The 26,941-nt window shown below is 39.4% G+C and overlaps 1 protein-coding gene across 2 annotated transcripts; it reads right to left on the reverse strand.

Annotated features, from left to right (window-relative positions):
- LOC127943233 (complement factor H-related protein 4-like) lies at positions 1-26,632 on the reverse strand. 2 transcript variants are annotated; one of them, XM_052539546.1, is made up of 4 exons: positions 26,472-26,632; positions 25,756-25,902; positions 24,902-25,087; positions 1-251 (listed from the first exon to the last, which is right to left on the reverse strand). In XM_052539546.1, exons 1-4 carry the CDS (start codon positions 26,539-26,541, stop codon positions 55-57), a joined length of 600 nt encoding a protein of 199 aa, XP_052395506.1. In that variant the 5' UTR covers positions 26,542-26,632; the 3' UTR covers positions 1-54. The 2 variants fall into 2 exon arrangements, with proteins under 2 accessions (XP_052395506.1, XP_052395507.1); XM_052539547.1 differs by lacking the exon at positions 1-251 and adding an exon at positions 24,445-24,735 and having other exon boundaries at positions 26,472-26,622.
- Between the last annotated feature and the right edge of the window lie 309 nt (positions 26,633-26,941).

Consider the following 26,941-nt stretch of genomic DNA (forward strand, 5'->3'; position numbering starts at 1 on the left):
TTTATTTATTTGTTTGTTTTTGCTAAGTAGTACAACTGATGCTTTATCAATGTTTTATTCCTCACACTCAGGCAAAAGAATCACTCCATCATAACATGTTGGTCTTGGGAGGTTTTGGGCTTTCATTTTTTTGCCGATCTGACATACAAAGTCGATGACATCATTATCTGGTATGATCATCTTTTCATTTGCCTTCCACCGCAACCTTATCCCTCTTTTATCCATTTCCTCCACTGTCACTATACATGGCTCTGAAATAAACATGTTACTTTCAGTGTTAAAATATACATTTATTTATACATCATCACAATGTTCAATGTAAACTAGAAGATTACATCAACTTTACAAATAAAAATTGCGAAAAAAAAAGTAAGAAAAGCCTCACTATGGAGTGTAGTGTGCAAACTTACTGAAACCATACATTTCCCCTTTCCATTTGCCTTTTATACAGGTCGGGCATTTGGAGAAGTGGGATTGCAGATTCATTATGTATTTATCAAAACATTTGTATTCAACTCTCTCCTCTGTATTATATTCTTCGTTTGTCATTTCTTTTGTATCTGCATTTCTGATCTTTGGTAGTGGTCCGCATTTCTCAGAAGGCAAAGATATTTCAACATCTGTTGCTAGGTTGTTTTGGGTGATTGCTTGTTGGCCCAAGTTAAGAGAGACTTTGTTAGTCAATGTTGTGTAGCAAAGTTTAGCATTTACTTAAACATGAACAATAGTTCTTTTTTGCCATGTTAGATGATAATTTACCCTCTGTGGTCACTATGATTTGATGATCCATTTTAAGGTTTATACTCCCCAGCTCTTAAATTATTATGTTTTCTTCTTGAGCATCAGTGGATGTTTGAATCTTTTTTAATAGTTGTCTATGAATCCCTCCTTTGTCCACGTTGTGAAAAGATGGATCTTAAAATCATACAGTCATTGCTGGAAAGAGTATAAATATGCAAAAGATGCTGGAAAACTGAGGCAAGGCAAGGCAGGGACCTGAAGAACAGTTGGAAGTTTAAATTCTCAGGACAAACAAAGGACTTGTGAACAACCATCACAAAACTTAAAAGTCGTGGATCATCTGCGTAAAAACCCACAGTATCAAGAATCATTTGAAGGGGGTTACTATTATTTTAAAATTCATATTTTTATGTCATCTCTATGAAATGTCATCTCACACATGCTTTTGTTTTCTGATTTATGATGGGGGATCAAAAATGTAATCATTTACTAAACTCAAAAGGTGGATGCTTTTACATCAGACCACTCCATAAACATGCACAATTATATTTTGATTAAAACAAAAGATGTGTCCAATGTTTACATTTGTCAACTGAACACACAGGTGTTTATACAGTATACGTGTATTTTGAGGTATTTCTACATTTTAAGAAGTGCATTACAATATGTATAACATTTAAATTGAAGTCAATTAAATCAAAGTGAAAAGAAAAATGACATCACAAATAATGAATTGTCTTGAATTCGTTGAGAACCTAATGAAAACAACTGAAATATGAAGCTAAAGATTTTTATAGAAATCGTTTTGAGTTCACTTAAGAACTTTTTGGTCTTTGTCTCTGAAACTCTTGCTTGCTTGTGGATCAACAAAAAGACGCTTCTGTGTACAACAATATTTACTGCAATTCACATTTGACAAACCAGAAGACAGGTTTGAGAGGTCAAACTTCTAAAGTCACATTTAACCCTCTGAATTCTAAGGGTATTTTAGGGGCCTGGAGTTTTGTCATGCCCTGACATTTGTGCTTTTTTCAGTTTCTTATACATCTAAATGGCTAAAGTCTAGTCTCACGGCAATCAGCACAAACTGGGCTATAATAATATGTGAGCAGCATGTATGTACGTAAATGATATTGTTTTCTAGAAAAAAAAAAATATTTTATGCATGGTTAGTGAAAAAGTAAAAATGTTAAATCATAAAACACATACAGAACATTGGTTCCTGTGATTTTTGAGAACTGGAGCTTGTAGCCTAGAATTTTTTTTCTAAATTATATGAAAATCATCTTGTTTACTCACTCACAGAAAACAATATATTGATTTAAATTTTCAAAGACACTTTTTGTTGGTAAAAGCCAAATGTGAGTAGGCATCAACTATCATGAATTTCATTGTGATTTACACCTGAGCAGACAAAAGCCTGCACAATGAGCTGCATAATGAGCCTTTCAGTCAGCTGTCACTGAGAGGGAAGGGTTACAAGAAAGAATGTGAGGACAAAATAAATCTATATAATTTTATGTTTGTAGTTTTTTTAGAATATATTTAATTATCCCACAACATAATTTAATATCCACTTGGGAGTGCAGTTAAACAGTTTATTAGGAACAAACAAAGTTGACTTTGAAACTGAATTTTCAGCATCATTACTCCAGTCACACAATCCTTAAGAAATCCTTTTAACAATCTTGTTTTCTATTATTATTAATGTTGAAAAGAGCTGAGAATATTTTTTCAGGTTTTTTAGGGGGAATAAATTGAAATAACAGCATTGTGTTACATTTGTTACAGTTATCTATTTGTTACATTTATATAATTTACTTCAAGCTTTTGAATGGTAGAGTATTATATATTGTTATTGAAACTTCATAATATTTCACTTGATTATACATTGAGTCAGGAATTATAGTTTGGAAAAAAGTATTTGGAAAAATTCTAACTAGTAAAATGTTTACACGTTATGTGAAAACTAGTACAAGTATATAAATAAATAAAAAGAGACTTACTCATGTTTATGATCTCTGCTTAAAAGAGGACTTCATTCTTTTTTCTGAGGAAATCCAAATCTCAAATCCTCTTATGTCTTATTCCTCTCATCATGAAGCAAACAGTAAAATAAAAATAAAAAAACCTTGAAGAACAGTCTCGCTGTAACAGACACGCCAGGCTCCAACACCAACCCATCACAGCGCTCACCCTCACCAGAATACTAATCACACACACCTACTCCTCATCCACCTGCAATCAAGCCACTCCCATAAATACCACGCACACGCACTCAGTCACCGTCTCACGGTCTCGTTCGCAACTAGGTCAATAACTACCTGCTTACTCTAAGGACTAACCATAACTCTGCTTACCTCTCTCCAACAATCTCCAGCGTCCTCCTGTCTCCATCGTGTGTGTGTGTGTGTCTTCTACCTCCAGCGTCTTGTGTTCTCTACCTCCGGATCCCTTCAACTCACCAGCCTCCAGCACCATATCCTCACATTAGGGTGACCACCTGCTAATAAGCCCAGGGGGGGACAAAGGGTATGTTTCTGAGGGACAATGTGGGACACTGCCTTGCGCGGCAGTGCCCCCACCCCATGGGCAGACTCACTGATAGTGGTTTACCCATTTCTAGCACATACCACCTTACATGGTATATTAATAATGCCCTATTCCCCTAAATGTGTGATTGCTGATGTATGCTCATGACAGAATTGACAGATGCACTTCCACTTACGATTTACTTTAGCTATTTTATTTAAGTTTCATTACAATTTATTCACTTTAAATAAATTTATTATATAAAATTATAGGATTAAAATGTATTGTAGTTGCTCGACACCACAGGAACAGTTAAAAAAAAAGTCTAACATCACAGCTCAAGGGAAGGGAATTCACTCATTCTCTAATCCCTATATAGTGTATGGCAGTTGAGTTCACTACATAAGGAAGAAATTAACAAATAAATAAGTGAACGGATTCGGACAGTGACGTATAGCCTACGCTGCGCGTGAGACTTGGAGCTGTTGCAAAAACATTTCCATGTGTACTTTATATTACATGTACCTAATTTTAGAAAATAATACTAATAGCAATAATACTCAAAATTACTTTATATTGCAGTTATACATACCTCCGCGTCAGCTTTGTGGTTTCATCGATGTTATATAATATTTTTTTTGTAATGCTTTTATGTTCATAATTAAATGCTATTAAAATAATGTACTGAGAACAAAAATAAACACACATAAACACGTTCATATTTATGTATTTATTATTTTTAGTATCTTGACACTTGCTCAGGCAGCGTTTTGAGCTCAGATAAGATGCTGTAGAGCGTCCTCAGGCGACTGTTAATTTTACATCGAAATACACTACCTGTTATTAAGGAAGAAATGTGAATTATCCACCAAATTATCATCATTTTTGTAAGTTAACAACGATGCCACCCCAGTAAATTAGTCAAATATTAAACTGAGTTATTGCCTACATAACATATTTTAATATAAATAATGTAGGAAAAATGTTAAAACAGAAATAATAAAGATGTAAACTTCATCTCTCATTCAAACTCGCTCACTCCCGCTCTCGCAGTAGAGTGCTGAACTGTCAAGTAATGTTAGTTTGGCTGCCTGGGGCTCGAGGATATAGAGCGATCAACTCTTTTTGGGCAAGCTGTGCGCGCACGTGCTACGCGGGACGGGTGGTCACCCTACCTCACATTCACTATCTGCTCCTCTGCTTGTGCCCAAATAAACCGTGTTCTCCTGTTATTACAGTCTCCTGTCCCTGATTACCGTAAAACACTCGCTGCGTTGTCTTCTGTTCTGTGGGCGTATTCAAGCCGCGCGCTTCAGTGAAACATTAGAATCTGAAGCGTTCAGCACAGGGGCATGGACACATTAAAAGATAATGAAGGGAGACGTGAAAAACGGACTTCGCTTTGTTTTCATAGGATTACTTTATCACAGAATATTTGTTTTCGGCAGCACTTGTTTAGTTTACAAGTAGACATGTGAGGCTTTCTATAGATATCTCTCTCATGTCTCTTCGTTGAGTATTCACTGAGTAGCAGTTCATTTTAATGATGTGTTTGTAAATGAAGATCAGCGCAGACAAAGGCTGCAGACAGCACACCTTGTTTGTTATCTTTATTTTATAAGTGCACAAAGTTTTGTTGTTATTATGTCTGTATACAAAAAAAATAAAATAAAAATAAAAGACCCTTTACAGATTCGATTGATGTATTGCTCTTATCTTTACGATTCAAAACTGAAAGTGCAATTTAAGTTATTTTCGGGGTTATCAGGAGATTATGCCTCAAAACGCATATACGCATTAATCGACTTCAGAGTAACATACAGTTAAACAAGAAGCAAAATGTAAGTTGCAAAATATTTGATGTTTTAATTGCTGTGCTGTACAGATTACGCATGATACTTTTTAAATGTATGTTTTCCTCTGGTAAGAGTACTTTATATTTCAAGAAGAACTGTATTTGATGAATGAATCTGTCCCACCAAGCATTTTAAAAAAGAAAAAAACTACAGAAATGAGTGAGATGAGAGATGTTTCAGAATATACAAGCTTGCAATAACACATTGCAAAATATATCTGTAACTGCGATTGCAATATTGCAGTGGAAAAAGCTGAGATAGATAAAGACATTGATACGTAATGAAAAAAAAATGTTGTTGTCCTCATATGACCTAGATGATCCTCCTCATCGTACACTAAATAAATAAGCAGTCATTTACTGGATCTTACACTGTGGGCGATTGATAAACATTGATATGTTAAACTCAAAGGTCTTTTACTTTGTATGCAAATAGCTGTGTTTGCTGAGTTTTGGCTCATTCAAAAGGTTGAATTTGACATTTATCCTAAGTGTAGAAGTAAACATTATATGAGCAGTTTTATTTTCTATTCATAAAAAAAAAAAAAAAAAAATTCCAGAATGAATAAAAAGGTTTTACATTTAGCATAGGGTTAAGCTTCTGGTGCTACGTTAGCTTTGGGTCAAAGGTTTGATAAACCTAAATATATTAATTTGATCACTGTTTCATAAGTTCAGTAACAGGGTTGAAGGCTGAAATTAAAGTATATGTTCAGTGCTACAATATTTATAAAAATGAATAAAACATTATTTAATTGTGACTATTACTTGTCATGCTGTAGAAAGCCACTTGAAGGTCAGTTGCTGATACCCTTTTTTGGTAACACTTTAAAATAATGGTCCGTTGTTAATAGGTAACTACGCAGGAAGTAATAGATAGTACTACATTAACACTTAACTTAATACTATTAACTAATATAGAAGCAAGATTAACTAAGCAGTAAGTAATAGCTCATTTAGGACATAGGTAGTTCCTTATTAGGTATTTGATAATTACTAATGAAAAATATCGTCATTGAGAACTACTTTGGAACTATGACCAACTAATGAAGAATAACCAATTAATTACTAATCACAACAGCTACGTCTATAAAGTGAACAATTAGCTTCTTTATGGAAACGTGTGTATATATATATATATATATATATATATATATATATATATATATATATATATATATATATATATATATATATATGTAATGAGTCATTACCAGACGGGGAATCCATTTTGCAAGCTTTAATAAACAACTCGTGGTCGTACAGGCAGGGGTCAGGACCAGCAAACACAACAGTAGAGATAATCAGAATCGTCGTCAAACACAGGCAATAGATCGGGATCACAGGCAATGTTCAGAGTCCAATAAACAATCCAAGGTCAAGAGGCAAGCGGCAAAGGTTCAAGAAATGGCAAACAAACAGAACTGGTAAACGGGAAATCAAAACACGGGAAATAACGCTTGGAAATGTCAGCCGGAGCAAAACAAGACTTCGCGTTAGACTGAAGTGGTTGTGCAGCTTAAATAGCAGTACTCATGAGCTGCACCTGAGTGGTGATCAGAGTCCAATGCACGGGGTAGATGGGAAGTGTAGTTGTGAGAGAGTGCGTGAGTGTCAATATTCCGGAGATGGGGCCCTCTGCTGGCCAGTAGAGGGAATCATGGGGTTCGTCTCCGTGACAGAGCCCCCTCCCTGCGAGCGACTCCTGGCGCGAGATGGTAGACGACGTCGGGGTCTGCCGCGTGGTCGAGGGGCCGGTCTCTCCGGATGTAATCGATGAAACTCAGTGATGAGGTTGGGGTCTAGTATGTCGTCAGCATTGACCCAGGATTGTTCCTCCGGACCGTACCCCTCGTAGTCGACCAGATACTGCAGGATGCGTCCACGACGTCTGGAGTTAAGAAGTTCTCGCACCTGGTAAGTTTCCTCAGTCTCAATCTGGACGGGCTGGGGACTCTGCTCACGGGACCTCCCCTCTCCCTCCTCTCCAGGGGCAACAGCGGGCTTGAGCAGAGATACATGAAACGTGGGAGAAATGCGATAGGTGTCAGGTAATGTAAGACGGAATGAAACAGGAGTGATCTGATGAGTAATTTTGAATGGACCCACGTACCTTGGACTCAACTTCTTGCAGGGTAGTCGAAGACGAAGATCTCGGGTAGAGAGCCACACCCATTGTCCTGGTTGGTATACAGGCCCAGGACGCTGACGGTGGTCAGCATGTTCCTTTTGATGGCGGATAGCTCGTTGAAGATGTACATGAGCTTGGTTCCAAGTCTCCTCACTGCGTTGCAACCAGTCCGTGACAGCGGGTACGTCGGTGGGTTCCCCGGACCAGGGAAACATGGGAGGCTGATAGCCTAGGATGCATTTGAAGGGAGTGATACCAGTAGCTGGCTTGACCAGGGAGTTCTGTGCGTACTCAGCCCAAAGGAGGTACCGGGACCAATCCTCTTGGTTGGAACTACAGTATGATCTCAAGAACCGGGTGAGTTCCTGATTGAGTCTTTCGACCTGACCGTTGGATTGAGGGTGGTAACCGGAGGTCAGGCTCACGTTTACATCGAGGGCTTGGAAGAAGGCTTTCCAGAGATGAGATGTGAACTGAGGACCCCTATCCGTAGAGACGGAAAACCCAGTTACAGAGTAGTTCGGCAGTTTGCAGGGCAGTAGGCAGTTTGGGCAGGGGAATAAGGCGGCAGGCTTTGGAGAATCGATCAATAACAGTAAGAACGACAGTGTTACCTTGAGAGACAGGTAGATCAGTGATGAAGTCTATTGCAATGTGGGACCAAGATCGTTGTGGGATAGGGAGTGGTTGGAGTAATCCGGCTGGCAATTGGCGTGGAGTCTTGTGCGCATTACAGGTTTGGCATTGTTGGATGAAGGCAGTGGTGTCTTTGGGTAATGATTCCCACCAGAACTGGTTCTGAAGCAGATGAATGGTAGCCGTGATACCTGGATGGCCGGATGCGGGCAGACAGTGCGTGTGGTTGAGTATTTGATCGCATAGAGTGGGTGGTACATAAACCTTATCAGGAGGGCAAGTTGTTGGTGGTGCCTGTTGCGAGTTGTGTTGCTGGATAAGCGTCATGATGTCCCATTGTACAGGTGCGATGGTTAACTTGAAAGGGAGTATGGATTCAGGTTTGGATGAGATCTGTTCCTCTTCGTGAATACGGGATAGCGCATCTGCCTTTGTGTTCTTGGAGCCCGGACGGTAGGTAACTGAAAAGTCGAATCGGGAGAAAAACAATGACCATCTTGCCTGCCGTGGATTGAGGCGCTTGGCTGAGCGGAAATACTCAAGGTTCTTATGATCGTTTAGTACAGTGAAAGGAAAGTTGGCCCCTTCCAGCCATTGTCTCCACTCCTCAAAGGCCGCCTTCATGGCGAGGAGTTCACGGTCCCCTACGTCGTAGTTACGTTCAGCAGCATTGAGTTTGCGGGAGTAAAAGGCACATGGGTGGAGTTTGGCGGTGGAGTTTGGCGGTAGAATTCTGGCGTTGAGAAAGAATAGCCCCGATACCAGTGTTGGAGGCGTCCACTTCGACAAGAAACGGAAGAGATGGGTCAGGATGGTGGAGTATGGGTGCAGTCACAAACCGTCCTTTTAGTTCTTGGAATGCTTGGAGAGCAGCCTCTGACCAGTGTAGCCGATGGGTTCCCTTTTTGACCATTGACGTGAAAGGGCTGATAAGTTTCTGATGACGGTAGAAATGAGCAAACCCCAGAAAACATTGAAGTTCCTTCAGTGTTTTGGGTTCGGACCATTTGAGAACGGCGTTGACTTTGCTCTCATCCATGGCGACCCCCTCTGGACTGATGACGTACCCCAGGAAGGTGGTAGAGGTGGTATGGAATTCACACTTCTCCTCCTTGGCATAGAGTTGGTGCTCAATGAGTCGCTGCAGCACGGCCCTCACATGTTGGATATGTTCCTCCAGGGTATCTGAATAGATCAAGATATCGTCAATGTATACTATAGCAGTCCTGTTTAACATGTCTCTGAAGATATCATTGACAAATGATTGAAAAACCGAAGGACTATTGACCAGTCCGAACGGCATAACCCGGTATTCGTAGTGCCCATTGGTGGTTGAGAAAGCTGTTTTCCACTCGTCCCCCTCCCTAATGCGGATGAGGTTGTATGCGCAGCGCAAATCCAATTTGGTGTAGTATTGTGCAGTTCGTAGCTGTTCTAATGCAGAGGGCACCAGTGGAAGTGGATAGCGAAACTTTACCGTTATCTCGTTGAGTCCACGATAATCGATGCAAGGGCGCAAACCTCCATCTTTCTTACGGACAAAGAAGAAGCCCGCTGAAGCAGGAGAAGTGGACGGACGTATGAACCCCTTCTCCAGCTCCTCCTCGATGTACTTGGCCATAACCTCTGACTCGGGTAAAGATAATGGAAATACTCGACCCCGGGGTGGTGAGGAACCTGGAATTAGATCAATGGCACAATCATGACTGCGGTGTGGTGGTAATGTGTTAGTTTGTACCTTGCTGAAGGCGATGGCGAGATCGTGATACTCCTTGGGTAGACAGGGAATGCTGGTGGACTCCGAGTCCAACGTGACGACTTGCACAGGCATGGGAGAGATGGTCGGAAGGCATGATTTATGACACTGGGTGCTTCATCTGAGAATTTGTCCCTCTTTCCACGATACCTGAGGGTCATGCAGTCTGAGCCAGTGCAAGCCCAAAATAACAGGAGTGTTAGATACAGGGAGCACGTAGAATTGTATGGTTTCTTGATGTAGCAGACCGGTGAACATTAGCAGTTCTTGAGAGAGGTGTGTAATCAGTCCAGACCCCAAAGGGCGTCCATCTATTGTGGCTACAGACAAAGTAGTTGTACATGAAATTAGAGAAATGTTCTTCTTTTTGGCAAATTCTTCAGAGATAAAATTCCCAGCTGCTCCTGAGTCAAGTAGAGCAGTGGTAGCCACACGATCGTTGTTAGTCTTGAGTACAAGAGGGACTGAGACACAGTTTAGGGGACTGACTGAATTTAAAGAGGAACTCACCGATTTAGAAGTACAAGAAGAGCGACGTGATGGGCAAGTAATTCGTTAATGCCCAGGAGCGCCACAGTAGAGACAGAGTCGGTTAGATATGCGGCGATAGCGTTCCTCAGCTGTCAGATGATAGGAGTTGATCTGCATGGGTTCAGTAGTTTCTGCGGATCGTGTTGTCGTAACGGGGAATAGGCGCTGAGCACTGACACGGCGAGAGCGTTGTAGGTTGTCAATGGTGATAGTTAGCGAAATGAAATCATTCAAGGTTCTCCCCTCATCACGGCAAGCGAGTTCGGTTTGCAGCTCGTGATTAAGCCCCTTGCGAAACAATACTTTCAGCGTGTCACTCACCCATGATGTTTGAGCAGCCAGTGTACGAAAGTTCATGGCATATTCCGCTGCTGTTAATTTCCCCTGCGACAACTCAAGCAGACGCTCACCCACTCCTTTCCCCTCTCTGGGGTGATCAAACACCTCACGGAATCGCACCAGAAAGTCAGTGAAAGTGGTGAACGCTGTTCCGTCCTCGCGCCATACAGCCGTTATCCATTCCAAAGCTCTTCCCGTTAGTAGTGAGCAGACAAAGGCGATCTTACCAGCATCAGTAGTGTAAAGGGTGGGTTGTTGCTCGACGAATAGCGAGCATTGCAGTAGGAAGCCCTTACACTTGGTAGAATCCCCGTCAAATTTCTCCGGGTAAGTCCTTCGGGGTTCGTCTCCGTGACAATATATATATATATATATATATATATATATATATATATATATATATATATAGCCTATCCATATGATATATTTTATGAGCTCCATTAAGTTCAATGTCTCCAACTCTAATAACTTTAACGTTAGTGATATTATGCTGGGGAGGGCTTCTCTTTAGGAAGTGACAATAAATAATGATGTTCTCTTGTCAAAACATATTTGCATCCTTCATGAAAACATTGACTGCATTTATAGTGTTAAGCACAAAACAACATCTTCCAGATTACAATGTCTGGTAGAATATCACTAGTTCCTCACAGAAATATATGGCTGTACAGTATGTGTCAGATAATTTTATTGTAAATTACTTGTGAAATCCATGACTCATTACTCGAGTGTTACCTTGTCAGTCCGCAGGAACTACTAGTGATCTGGACCATTATTTTAAAGTGAAAAACATGTTAACTCCTGACTAATTACTCAAGCGTTACTGTAGAGGTGGAACCTCTGGATTGTTCTGATAGACCTTGGAAAACTGGTGACTCCGGTTAGAGAGTAAAGGGCTCAGAGAGTAACATCCAAGAAAGCTTTAATGAGTTGGGTTTTTACAATCCACATTGGTGAGCATTAAGGTATACAATACAGGCAAAAGGCATTGGAGTCTGTATCTGCATGTATGTGTGGTCTGAAATAAAGAAATTGTGGAAATTAGTTATAAAGAATATTACAGTCTTTCCATTAACTTACTTAAAATGCTAAACACTTCCATTCTGAACAGATGCAGATAAACAATCATCAATGGTCTTAAATTTACTGACAAATTCACAACCATGATAGCACAGCATATCAAAACGATCTCAAAATAGCTAACAGATCAAGATTTATATGTAAAAATAACAGTGGTGTCAAAAGTACTGGCATTCATTGCTCAAGTAGAAGTATAGATACTAGGGTTTAAAAAGACTTTTGTAGAAGTTGAAGTATCAACTCAAGCTTTTTACTCAAGTAAAAGTGTAAAAGTACTGGTTTAAAAAAATACTTAAAGTATAAAAGTAAAAGTAATGTAAGGGGAAAAAAATGCCATTAAGAACAAAAGCTTAGGCCGCACCACAGGGGCCTATTGTACACTACCCCACCTCCTCAAAAAAACATTTTTCTAAAGGCCATAGGCCATAATGACTATAATGTTATATTAAAATGTTCATGTTGAAAAATTTGGGAAGCACTAGGCTTCCTGTTTCAGCCGCATATATGAAAATACAAAAATGGTGTGCACATCCCAAACATCCAATTAGGACGCAGGTGCAAGACAACTGAATGATATAGACAGATAAAGAAGCTAAGTCTGAACACTGAAAACTACTGCTCCAGAGGAATTTAATCAAGCAACGTTTCGACCTTCAGGTCTTCATCAGCCGCATATATGCCCATTTAAAATGAACGCACTTTAGTACAATGCAAATACATTAAAGGACTAGAGATATAATGAATGCCATTAAGTATTGTTATGGTGCAAAAAGTCTAAACTTCAGAGGCTTGTCATCAATAACCTTTAATGGAATGTAAATGTACATCCAAGCTTAGCTGCAGGAATCTGCGAGGGCAATGGACAAGAACATTGGTGCAGGCTTAGTAACAATTACACTTGTATGGTTGTCTATTTACAATAAACATTATAGTGCTGTCAAAATGAATGATTAATCCAAGTGATTAATCAAAAACTAAAACTGAAAAAGAAATCATAATCCTGATACTTTCTTGATTGATAGCTTCTTGTATTTGGTACATACGTCTGCTATGTCCAGTGTTCGGGGGGTAACGAGTTACAAAGTTGGTATAGCCTACTTATCACAACATTGTCAATCGCATCGTCAATCGAAAACGCTAATTTATTCAAACGTCTCGCTACCAAACTACCTACAGTAGTTTAATTTGTGGAGGACGAAAAAAAGCACTCATTTGGTAAATGAGCCAGTAGTGAGAAATAATAACTTTTAAGTAGGGTCCAGTGCCTTTTCGATACTTTTAAAACGGTACCAACTCCTAAACGGTGCCTGAACCGATACTTTAAAAAAAAGAACCACAAAAAAACTATGGATAACTTTAAAGAACATTCAAAATATTTAAAATAAATCCATAGCTTTTCAGCTTGGATGCTCTCATTTCCCAAGTTGTGCTTCCCTTACTCTAAGGCTAATAAATGTATTTCACAATCTGGGTCATTATTTAATACAAAAGCACACATAATGTTTGTACTGTATCTCTGTCAATCACTCTGATATTTAGTTAAGATGAGTGCTGTCTGTCACTGTCTTTTATCAGTTCTGTGAATTACTGTATGGTCATTTTTTATAAACAATGTCGTTTTTAAAATACAGTACTGTGCAAAAGTCTTATGGAAAAATTGTATTTTCACCCCAAAAAGGGGTTTTAAGCCAGTTATTTATATCTTTTGCTGTAGTGTGTTAGTAGGAAATATCAGTTTGCCATTAATTTTAATAATAATCTAGTGCTATTTTGAATGCACAAGCAGTTTGACAACAGCAAAATGAATGTTTGGAAATGTAAACTGATATTTTATACTGACACACTACAGCAAAATATATAAATAACTGGCCGAACACCATTCTTTTAAGTGAAAATACTAACGTGTCTAAGACTTTTGCACAGTAGTGCATGTATAAAGTACGTATGATTAAATTAAGTATATTTAAATAAGTGTAATTAAAGTATACGTTCGTTCATATGTGTTAAGGGCTAGATTTTCGCTGGAGGAAACGGCTGTGGTGTGATGAGCGAAAACTTTACAGATGAGAAACCGACTGCTACCTCGTGACCTTTTGTAAACTGTATTTATGACAAAGAACTGCACAGATATGGATATTCTAACAAACTATCGATAAACACATACCTTGTGTCCTCTGTTTGTTTAAGTGCGCATGCGCTGCTCCGTTCGCGGTCTGCGCCTCTGCGGATTGAAGAGCGCGCTGAAAGACGGGAGGAGACCGGTCTGACGCTGGTTTCATGTGAAATTTAAGCGGACTGACTCTGAGGCGATCGGATACCGGTTCCATACCCAACCCTACTTTTAAGAAATATATTTTTTGATAAACGAACCCAAAACTGTCTATGTCCTGGCTGGACTGTGATGTGATTTGTGTCACGTGCAGGTGCGATGGATCGCGTACAAGCCAATAGGGTGTCGGAATGGTATATGTGTATACTTCTCATCCAACCACAATCAAATTCACTCCATCCGGATGGCGCAATTTATCTGGATAGGTTTTTTTTTTTTTTTTGAATGATGACAAGCCGGAATGAAAACAAGCCGAAATGAAATAGCAGTAACGAAGCTATTTTTAAAATGTAAGGAGTAGAAAGTACAGATACTTGCCTGAAAATGTAAGGAGTAGAAGTAAAAAGTCGTCTGAAAAATAATTACTCAAGTAAAGTATAGATACCCCAAATTTCTACTTAAGTACAGTAACGAAGTATTTGTACTTCGTTACTTGACACCTCTGAAAAATAACAACAACACATTGCAGCATGTGTCTGTGATACTAGCATGTTAGCTTCCCAACACAGATCAACAAATAACCGAATATTGTGCAAATATACGCTTACAAGATTAGTGTATCATCAACACAATAACATCAACATTATTAACATTCACGTTTCCGCTAGAGAATGCAAAATAAACTTACTTTTCTGCATTAACACACAACTTTAAAGTTCGGTTGCTCACCGTGACCCAGCACTTGTGGTGTATATGCTCAGTGTCTTAAAGGGAAGGTATCAGTGTATAGGTATCAGTAAAATGGAACATATGCACCCTCTAGTGGTAAAAGATGTAACTGAAACTAAAGGAAAATACTTTTCTACATTGCCGCCCCCAAATTTAGTATTTAATTTGTAATTAGTTAGGAAAGTCTCCGTGTTAATTACTGTTTCCTTCCTCATCCTCCCACGATGGCAACTTAACTAACCGGGCAACAGGCCGTAGATAAGTGCACCCTTTCACTTGCACTTCTGCAGTTTGTATGCGATTATCTACTCCTGCAAATGTTTTGCCACTCTGCCAATAGGCCACAAAGCTCGGGGCGACTGTGGGTCAACTATCATAACGATCTGTCCAGTACTCATATTGGCAGTGTCCTTTTGCCATTTCTGGCGGGGCTGAAGGCTTGGTAAGTAATGCCGGATAAAGTTTACCCAGAAGTGATCAGCTAGAATTTGGCTGTGTCGCCATCGTCTTTTCCCTAACAAATCACTAGAGGAGTAGATTGCTTGTGGGAGTGAGGCATCTCGACGACCCATCAGTAACAGATTCGGTGTAACAGGGTCTGGGTCGGCAACATCTGATGAAACGTAGCCGAGGGGCTTAGAGTTGAGAATTCCCTCAACCTCTACCAGCACTGTACGCAAGAGTGCTTCAGTCACTGTTTGATTGCCCAAGACTACCTGAAGAGCACTTTTCACTGACCGTATCTGTCGCTCCCAGGTTCCTCCAAAGTGTGGAGCCTGTGGGGGATTAAACTGGAAAGCAATTTCCTGGCTGGCTAGATGCTCCTTAAGTGGACCTTGTAACAATGTGAAGGCTTCCTGGAGTTCAGTGGCTCCTCCTCTGAAATTTGTGCCTCTATCAGCCAGTATCTCATATGGCTTACCACGACGTGATACAAATCTTCTTAATGCCATCAGGAAGGCATCCGTGTCCATGTTCTCCAAAAGAACAAGATGTATGCAACTTGCTGTCATACATTTGAATATGATACCCCAGCGCTTCTCTGTGCGTCTGCCTATCTTAATAGTGAAAGGGCCGAAACAGTCTATACCAGTAGACCAGAATGGTGGTTTGTACAGTCTTAGCCATGCGGGGGGCAAGTCTGCCATTTTTGGAATTACAGGACTTGCTCTCCATTTTTGACAAGTCTCACAATTGTACTGGTGTTCTTGATGGATTCTCTGCCACGCAGGATCCAGTACTTGCGTCTGATCTCACCTAAGACTCGTTCTGGACCTGGATGCAGAAGCTGGTTGTCATATTCTTTGATTAAGAGCATTGTAATCTGATGTTTAGGCTCTAATATTATGGGATGTATTGTGTCTGGATCTAGGCCCTCAGCTCGGTGGAGTCGTCCCCCGACTCTAATTAAGCCAAGTGTCTGATCATACTCGGCGGAAAGTGAAGCAAGACGACTCTGGGCCGATATGGATTTACCTTTAGTCAGCGCAGCAACCTCTTCTGGGAAGCTGTCCCTCTGAGCTTGTCTTAGTAGGTGTAGTTCAGCTGCTATGGTATCTGCTGCAGTCATGATAGCAGCCGCCCCGTGAAGGGACTGGTGAGTAGCCTTCAACAATTCCTTCCAACTCTTAATATTGGAGATGTCAGACTGAGACTTGACGAGACATGCATTTCCACAGAATAATAGTTTTTTCAGCTCATCACAGTCGTCAGGAGCTGCGAATTCAGGCAGTGATGGCCAAGAGCTAGGATGTTGATGGAGGAACTATGGACCTTGACTCCAGCGCTGAGATTTGCTTAACTCTAACAAAGTCCTCCCCCTATTCAGGTCATCCGCTGGGTTATCGGTGGTGTTGACATATCGCCAATTTGACTCCAAAGTCATGTCCTGGATTTCAGCGATGCGTGTCCCTACGAAGACTTTGTAGCGACAGGATTCTGATCTCAGCCAGCTTAAGACTGTCGTTGAATCGGTCCATAGGATAATATCGCTTGCAGGAATAGACAGCTCTTTACTGAGCAACTTTGCCAGCTGCGCTCCTGTGAGAGCTGCACAAAGCTCCAAACGGGGCATTGATATCTGTTTGCGGGGAGCCACTCTGGACCTTGCCATCACAAATGCTACATGGATCTGATTTTGCTTATCTAGAGTGTGAAGGTAAGCGACCGATCCGTATGCCCGTTCAGAGGCATCACAGAAAATATGGATGGTTTTCCGTGTGCCCACTGTATCAGCGCATGGTGGTATGTATGCTCTTGGTATCTCAACAGTGTGCAAGTTGGCCAGTTCGGCTTCCCAGGCTTGCCACTGTACTAATAGACTTTCTGGGTGGATGAGGTCATCCCAACCAATCTTGAGCTTCCAGAGATCTTGAACCAGTATTTTTGCTTTGGTTGTAAAGGGTACAAGATACCCAAGTGGGTCATACTGTGTGGCCAGTACTTTATACACATTTCGTAATGTGGGTTCAGAGTAGTCAACAGGACGATGTTGATATCCAAGGTGGTCAGTGAGACAATTCCAACGAAGACCTAAAGCTGGCTCTTGTGGGTCTAAACTATGCTCAGAAAGCCACAATTCCGTACTGGCTGCTCTGGCTTCAACTGGAAGGTGCTGTACTACAGCAGGTACATTACTGGCCCACTGGCGGATTTCAAACCCACCAGAAGACAAATGCTCACGCATCCTGTCGATAAGGTTACTGGCCTTCTCTGGGGAATCAAGACTCTGCAAACAGTTATCAACATAGAATGCCTGTTCTACAGACCTTTGCACATCTTCATAGCCTTCACTATTGTCTTTCACATGTCTTTGTAGTGCATATGTGGCACAACAAGGACTGCAGGTAGTCCCAAATGGGAGAACCTGCCATTCAAAGACACTTGGCTCTTCGTCCCTCTTCATGTCCCTCCAGAGGAAACGTAATAGTGAGCGATCCTCTGGCAAAAGTCTGATCTGGTGGAACATTGCTTTGATGTCTCAACTGATGGCCACTATGTGCTCACGAAACCGGAGTAAAACAACAAGAAGGGAAGGACCCAGGACGGGACCAGGAATAAGTTGATCATTCAGCGCTTGTCCATTGTACTGATATGAGCAATTGAAAACAAGCCTTGCTTTGTTATTGTGGTGGACTAAGTGATGAGGGAGGTACCATGTCTCAGCAAAGGAATCTACAATCTCAGGTGCCGATCTCTTTACATAGCCTGCAGTTTCCAGCTTCTGAATCTCTTGACAATAGGTCATGGCTTGTCATGTGTCATTTACGATTTTTCGCTCTGTACTTCGAAGCAGTGAAAGGCAAGCGGATTTAGGTGCTTTTAGACAAGGACTGTCCTTGCGTCTGAGGAGTGGTGTAGCATATCTCATCATGCCATTTATATTCAACCTAACAGTGCGCTTCTCAAGCAATTCAAGTGCTTGCTGATCAAACTTGGATCGGAAAGTTGCTATCTCACTGATATAAGGCAAAGTGTCAATTTGCCACAGTTTCTCCACATGCACTTGAAGATCAAAGTTGGTGGGTCCAACTGCAGTAAAAAAACACTGCTGCTCATCCGAAGGAAGATGAATCACACTGGCAGGACCTTGGAGTGTACAACCAAGGGAAGTGTATATTGCCACAGGTCCCCCCGAAGGGCCAACTCGAACAGGCTGAGTAGGGATAAGCAAATGTGGAAAGTCAGAACCAATTAGTAGCACAGGCCACACTTTGTCAATTGCTGGGATTGGCAGTCCCTGTAGGTGCCTGTACTTCTTCACCAGTACTCTCACTGGGTAACTATGCTCGGAAAGACCCAGGTCATCAGCAGTGAATGCATGATTAATCTTGTATCTATGTTTCGGGTTGTCAGCTGGGGAAATTTCGAAAGACACAGATGCCCCTTTCAGGTGAACAACCTCATGCCGTACAGTTTTTAGAGAAAGTGTTTCTGGTTCTTTCTGTAGCTGGAGATAATGTACAGCAGTAGAAAGGAGGATAGTCTGCTCAGAACCATCGTCCAGCAAAGCATATGCCTCAAGTGAGTGTTTGGCATTATGCAAAAGTACTTTGACCACCTTTAACATGACCTGTTGAGGATGGTTAGGACGGTCAAGATAAATGGTGTTTGGAGAGGCACTAACCATAAGGATCTTGTTGGGTTCTTCTATGTTCACATCATGTAGCACTGTAAGATGCTGCTTTTGACATATTTTACAGGGTTTCTTGAGGGTACAAGCCTCACGTTTGTGATTACGTCCACAGCGGTAACAGCTTTTGCCTTTAAGCCACTCTGCGATCTGGGTAGTTGTCAGTGACTTGAATTTTGAACACAAACTGAGATAGTGCTCTCGTGTGTCACAGTATGGACAATAAGGTTTAAACTTGTCTCTCGGCTTTGGTGGGAAGGTACAGTGAGACGGAGAGGTAAGGGGTGTTTTATCTGGACTACTACTACTAATGATGACTGACTCTGACTTCTCTTCCCTTTCCTGTGAGGATTCATCTGCTCTTGAACATGTCAACAGCTCGGCTGGAGATGCGCTTTGCCTGTGATTTTAGCTGAAGCCATGCTGATAGGTCCAGAAGAGTGTATGTGTTGTCTGTTCCAGTTATAAGTATACCACGACTTAGACAATGTTCAACAAACCCATCACGGTAACTGGCAGGCAGTTTGGCTAAACGTCTGTCTACGTGTGAGCCACATTTCAATTCATAACCATTCTCACCCTCCAAAGAACGAAGCATGCCCACAAGACCATGTACTGAGAGCGCAAAGTCATCAAATGCTTCAGCATCTCCTACTCTGACTGGTGGAGAGTTCAATATAGCTCCAAGTTCACTCTGTACAAGCTGACGGGGTTGCCCATATTTGTTTTGGAGGGCTTGCAATGCCCTAGTGTAAGGGGTGGGGTCATGCATGTAGGCTTGTGCTAATTTGTAGGCACTTTGTAGCTTTAATCTGTCTAGCAGCACTTGATATTTGAACTGCTCTGTAAGATGAGCATGGCCACCAAGGAGACTATCTAGTGCCATTTTGAGTAGGGCAAAGTCAGACTCCTTACCACGATCAAATTTAGGCAGAGCTGGTTTGGGTATACCATATGAGCTGGCAATCAACATGTCCATCATATTTACCGGGGTTTGTGGCTGTGAATGTGGCTGTACACACGGGACAGTAGGCGCTAATAATGGCTGTGGGCTAAACTATAGTTGCCTAACAGGCTGTTGAAACTGACCTGTTGGAGGATGAGGTTGAGTGTCTGCTGGGACTAAAAAGGTAGGTTGTTGGGCATAACTGGTCCCTGCTGAATCTTGAGACATATTTGATTTAGCTGAAAATGTAAGGTTGGCACCTGACTGACCTAGACTATAAGTTTGTCTCTCAAAAGACAAGGATGGCTGCACTGTTGTAGGAGGGTAAACATCTGCAGTCTGCAATTTTACCACTTGGGGTAACACGTTTGGCAATGCTACAGGATAGATAGGAGAAGGAACAACAGTTACAGGTTCTGCATGTAATGATTTGGATGTACAGAGAGATGTGATGTGCTCAGGAACAGAATGTGAAGTTGTGTACTTAGTAGTTACAGGATCACTCTGATGTATGTGAGGTGTAGAGTGCTGTGTATTATCAGATAACTGATGTGGTGTGTGGTGAGCAACCTCTACCTTCTGTGAACAAAGTTTATCAGTCTGTACCTGCCCTGAGTCAAGTTCACGTCTGGTTTGTGGAACCGTTGCTGCATTTTCAGTCTCTGATTCTTGAAGAAGTGATGCATTGAGACGTGCTTCCTCCAGCTCCATCTCCTTCTGCTTAATGCGGCGCTGCCTTTCGAGCTGTTTGGTGATCAGTTCTTTGGTTTTATGTGCTGCACGAGCCTCTTCATCTAAGTGGCGACTTCTCCTTTGCTGCTCTCTGAGTAAATCTTCTTTCTCAAATAGTGCTAGGTGTGCTTGTTGATCCAGAAACTTGCACTGCTCTTCAGCTTTGCTCTCCTCCACCATCTGTCTCTGCATCTCTGCAAGCTCCATACTCTTCAGTTTCTCCTCTACAATAGCTGCCTGTATCTCTGTCAGTTGTGAAGCTGTGGTCCGGCTGGATCTGACACTTCTGCTGGACTTTGTTCTGGATTGGCTGTGACGTGAACTCACAGATGAAGGTGCTGAAGGTGTTCTGCAAGGCACAGGCTCTTCATCTGATCGTGCAGTGGGAATGGTAGCCACTGGCGTCATACTGCTTGCATCTACACTGGAATCTGGAATGTGGCTTGGTTCATACCCAACATCATAATCACTTAAGTAGGCTGGTGGATGTCTCTCCCGCTTAGTACGAGGCTGCACAACTGGGCTGCTTATCTCATTCTCTGACTGCATGTTGTCTTCAAGGTTACCACCATCCGGCTCAAAGGACCATTTGTAGAGGTGGAACCTCTGGATTGTTCTGATAGACCTTGGAAAACTGGTGACTCCGGTTAGAGAGTAAAGGGCTCAGAGAGTAACATCCAAGAAAGCTTTAATGAGTTGGGTTTTTACAATCCACATTGGTGAGCATTAAGGTATACAATCCAGGCAAAAGGCATTGGAGTCTGTATCTGCATGTATGTGTGGTCTGAAATAAAGAAATTGTGGAAATTATTTATAAAGAATATTACAGTCTTTCGATTAACTTACTTAAAATGCTAAACACTTCCATTCTGAACAGATGCAGATAAACAATTATCAATGGTTTTTAATTTACTGACAAATTCACAACCATGATAGCACAGCATATCAAAACGATCTCAAAATAGCTAACAGATCAAGATTTATATGTAAAAATAACAACAACACATTGCAGCATGTGTCTGTGATACTAGCATGTTAGCTTCCCAACACAGATCAACAAATAACCGAATATTGTGCAAATATACGCTTACAAGATTAGTGTATCATCAACACAATAACATCAACCTTATTAACATTCATGTTTCCGCTAGAGAATGCAAAATAAACTTTTCTGCATGAACGCACACAACTTTAAAGTTCGGTTGCTCACCGTGACCCAGCACTTGTGGTGTATATGCTCAGTGTCTTAAAGGGAAGGTATCAGTGTATAGGTATCAGTAAAATTGAACATATGCACCCTCTAGTGGTAAAAGATGTAACTGAAACTAAAGGAAAAGACTTTTCTAAAGTTACCTTGTCAGTCCGCAGAAACTACTAGTGATCTGGACCATTATTTTAAAGTGAAAAACATGTTAACACCTGACTAATTACTCAAGCGTTACCTTGTCAGTCCGCATGAACTACTAGTGATCTGGACCATTATTTTAAAGTGAAAGATTTCACTTTAAAGTAAAAGATTTTTTATTTTAAAGACAAAATTTCTTAAAACTACATAACGTTACTGTTATAAATAAACAAATAACAAACAAACAAACGTAACGTTACTCATTTATTTTTTTGCGAAAATATCAAAAGTGGTACCAAAAGTAGTTCAAATTATAATGAGTTCCAGTCGCAGTCCTCTATATGGAGGTAATAGTTTTTATAGGGTACAGAGCAGAATTTAATTTATTAATCCATGAAATTATGTATCTGTCGTCTCTCTGTGAAGGCGCACTGGTGCAGTACTCAAATGTCATAAACTGAAACACGACATGTCGCAATCTGTGACGAATTGGATGAGGACCAATAGGGGTTCGACATCAGTGCCGTAAACCATGTCGTAACGTGGCACACTGGCGCTATTTTCAAATTCGAATCATAAGGGCCGTTTCATAGTCAACGCGAGAAACGCGAGCAAGCAACGCGAGCGACGGGCTCCCTTTCATAGTCTAAACAGTGAACGCAAGCGTCACGGTTGATGCTTGTATGCAATACACCGCTCACGCAACAGAGGGTAGTAGAGTCGGGTGATATTAGTAGAGTCGGGTCGCGTGATATTCAGATCACAATGGCAACTGTAGAGGAGTGTATTCTGTTGCTGATGAACTATCGTATAAATGTGGATGAATACGTATAAGTTCGCATAATTTTTCCCCTTCGCCCGCCATTGTATTCAAACCTTCTTCTTCTGTAAACACAATATACTTGAATTAATGTACAATACTTGCAATGTCGCCCCCACCGACAACGCATAGTATTGCGTGAATCGGCGCGTCGCGTATCAAAAACTAGGACGACACATTTGGCTACGGACCGACGCATAATGGCGGCCGAAGCGTAACGATGCATATGCGTCGGTGCGTAGCCAAATGTGTCGTCCTAATTTTTGATACGCAGCGCACCGATTCACGCAATACTACGCTGTTGCTGAGAATGAATATGAAGATCCATTGATAAAGGGCTGAATATGTTCCTTGCAAACGTCTGGATTCTAAATATATGCAGTACAGCAAACAAATAAAATGGATGTGATTTGTAATTGTATGCTGTGCTTTTGTGTGTATCTATGGTTTGCAGCATGCACAGAAATGTTATTTCCTATTAAATAGACAAGTAAACTGCTTTCAATAAATTGATTAAAACATGTATTGATATGACAATTAAATACAATAGATTTAAATCATTAAAGCCACGATTTTAATATTAATACACTTTACGTTAGAATATTTACGTTTTTTTAGCTGCTAACACGTATTTGTACGTTTTACTGCTATAAATACGTCTAAATTGTACGTTTCTATGTGCATGAAAACGTAAGTAAATATACGTGTGATAGAACCACATTTAACGTAAAAATACACAGGTATTCTCATGAGATCACGTTGAACACTCGAGTAATGAGTCATGGATTTCACAAGTAATTTACAATAAAATTATCTGACACATACTGTACAGTCATATATTTCTGTGAGGAACTAGTGATATTCTACCAGACATTGTAATCTGGAAGATGTTGTTTTATGCTTAACACTATAAATGCAGTCAATGTTTTCATGAAGGATGCAAATATGTTTTGACAAGAGAACATCATTATTTATTGTCACTTCCTAAAGCGAAGCCCTCCCCAGCATAATATCACTAACGTTAAAGTTATTAGAGCTGGAGACATTGAACTTAGTGGAGCTCATTAAATATATCATATGGATAGGCTATATATATATATATATATATATATATATATATATATATATATATATATATATATATATATATATATATATATATATATATATATATATATACTTTTCCATAAAGAAGCTAATTGTTCACTTTATAGACGTAGCTGTTGTGATTAGTAATTAATTGGTTATTCTTCATTAGTTGGCCATAGTTCCAAAGTAGTTCTCAATGACGATATTGTTCTTTAGTAATTATCAAATACCTAATAAGGAACTACCTACAGTATGTCCTAAATGAGCTATTACTTACTGCTTAGTTAATCTTGCTTCTATATTAGTTAATAGTATTAAGTTAAGTGTTAATGTAGTACTACCTATTACTTCCTGCGTAGTTACTTATTAACAACGGACCATTATTTTAAAGTGTTACCCTTTTTTTTTCACCAAATAAATGATCACTGGTAAATTGTTAATTTAAGCAAATGTATTTGTATAAAGTTTCTCCCATGACAGCCTTACAAAAAGTCATAATGTTATGATTAAAATGTCTTAGTGCTTTACCATAAAGAATGTTTCATAAATGGGTGATAGTAATGAAGTGATGAACAGGCCTGTTTGTTTGTGACCAGATACTTCATGAAGCAACTGCAAGTGGTTCCGAGATATATATATATATATATATATATATATATATATATATATATATATATATATATATATATATATATATATATATATATATATACACACACACACACTCATGAGAGGTGTGGGGAAAAAGTGAGACAATTACATATCAGAGACAATTGTGAAAGAATGATCTTTAATCGTTTCAATCCTTTTTGTATGGTTTAATGATTTAAACTGGGGAATATTTATTTTATTTTGTTTTTGCTTAGCAGTACAACTTATGCTTCATCAATGTTTTATTCCCCACACTCTGGCAAAAGCATCACTCCATCTTTACATGTTGATCGAAATGCTTTGCCGCTCTGACATAGAAAGTCGATGCCATCATCATGTGGTGAGATCATCTTTTCATTTGCCTTCCACCGCAACCTTATCCCTCTTTTATCCATTTCCTCCACTGTCACTATACAGGGCTCTGAAATAAACATGTTACTTTCAGTGTTAAAATATACATTTATTGATTCATCATCATAATGTTCATTGTAAACTAGAAGATTACATCAACTTTACAAATAAAAATTAAGTGAGAAAAGCCTCACTGATATATATATATATATATATATATATATATGTAAACTTACTGAAACAATAAATGTCCCCTTTCCATTCGCCTTTTACACAGGTCAAGTATTTGGAGAAGGGGGGACTCAGATTCATTATGTATTTATCAAAGCATTTGTATTCAACTCTCTCCTCTGTTTTATATTCTTTGTTTGTAATTTCTTTTGTATCTGCATTGCTGATCTCTGGTGGTGGTCCGCATTTGTCTGAGGGCAAAGCAAAGATATTTCATCATTGTTGTGGTTGTTATTATTAATTATTAATGTTATTTTATTTATTTATTTATTTATTTGTTTGTTAATGGCTCTAAACCATAGAACATATTATTAATGAATGATATTTTAATGAAATTTCAGTAAAACTTTTTTAATAACATTTTAAAGAAAAAATTAATTGGTATTGTGAAATATGGAATATAATATAATATAATATAATATAATATAATATAATATAATATAATATAATATAATATAATATAATATAATATATATAATATAACTTTCTGAATTATATTATTTTCAGAGTTTCTGAAGAAAATCTGATTTGTGTTTATCTACTGTATGCAGACTCACTGCCACAGTGCCAGAGTGTATCTGTTGCTAGGTTGTTTTAGGTGATTGATTTTGGCCCAAGTTAAGAGAGACTTTGTTGATGTCAATGTTGTGTAGCAAAGTTTAGCATTTACTTTAGCATGAATAATAGTTCTTTTTTTTCTCTTTTTTTTTTGTATTTGCAGCGCATGTTGTCAAATTGATGAAGATGTTTTCTTGGTCATGTGGATTATCACATGTAACCTCTGAAACAAGATTCACATGCTTTAATAACATGCAATAAATTAATCACCAAATCCAGAAATGTTTCTCTATAATCTTACCTGCACAAACAGGCTCATTGTCCCACTTTCCATCATCTTTGCATGTAAAGGTGATCTCCACACTTTCTCCAGCTCTGAAAATAATCTTTCCATCTGGGTTGATCTTTTTTACTCCAGATGTGGTTGACTTCAGCTCACAGGTTATTTCTGTAGAAGACATAATCATATAGAACTAATGGTAAGAAGACATGAAGCATCAAACATCTGTGAAACTGGATCAGATTTGTCTTTTGCAGGAAGCAAATAATTTACAACTTTTTTAAAACATTAAAAAAATAATAATAAATAAATTCTGACTAAATTTTGTTGTCCATATATTCTGTAAGTATTAGAGGCACATTTGATACAATGCAGTATTTGTTAACGATACACTGCAAAATTATTTTTTCGAAGTTTTAACAGAAATACATATTATCGTAGTGTATTTTACGAAAATACAATTTCAGTCTTTATACTTCAGAAGTTTTGTGTTTAGTTCAGTGTGTTACAATGTGTTAAATGGTTAAAAATATAACATTTTCAATAACTACAAACCAAATTTAGTTATAAATTAGCCAGATATAGTTTAGGCTTAATTTGAATTAGGCTTAATTATTATTATTTTTATTTTAAGAATGATTCAGTTCATGTGTGATACTACCTCTTTTGCATTATGAAAAATATGTTGTTAAAAGTATAATAATAATATGGAATAATAACAATAATAAATGACTTGCCTTTACATTGAGCAAAATTTAAGGAAAGCAACCAAAAGCCGAAGCCGAGGAGTTTTACAGGAACTCTCATTTTGAGCACAGTTCACAAGTAGGCTACCTTTTTTGGTCTGTCTCTGAAACTCTTGCTTGCTTGTCAAAAAGACGTCTTTCTTACACCAGACCTGTAATATTTCCTGTAAGTGAAAAAAAAAAAAAACTTTATCTGATGCAGCAACTCATCTTTGTTATTTGGACACACCAAAAAAGTTACCTTAGAGAAGTCAAACTTAAGGTAACGTATGAACAGGTAACAAAGGGCAGCTTTGAAAATAACGGTCATATTTAATGCTTAATCCTGTTATATGTTTCTATCCAGTTCATGTCCATTATGACTTATTCAAGCAGAACATTTGATATATGAATCTGTCCCAATGAGTGACATGGTAAAAGATCCACAACACTTTCAAACCTTCAAACATCGCAATAGTACA

Source organism: Carassius gibelio, chromosome A22, assembly GCF_023724105.1.
Source record: "Carassius gibelio isolate Cgi1373 ecotype wild population from Czech Republic chromosome A22, carGib1.2-hapl.c, whole genome shotgun sequence".
NCBI classification, from domain to species: Eukaryota; Metazoa; Chordata; class Actinopteri; order Cypriniformes; family Cyprinidae; genus Carassius; species Carassius gibelio.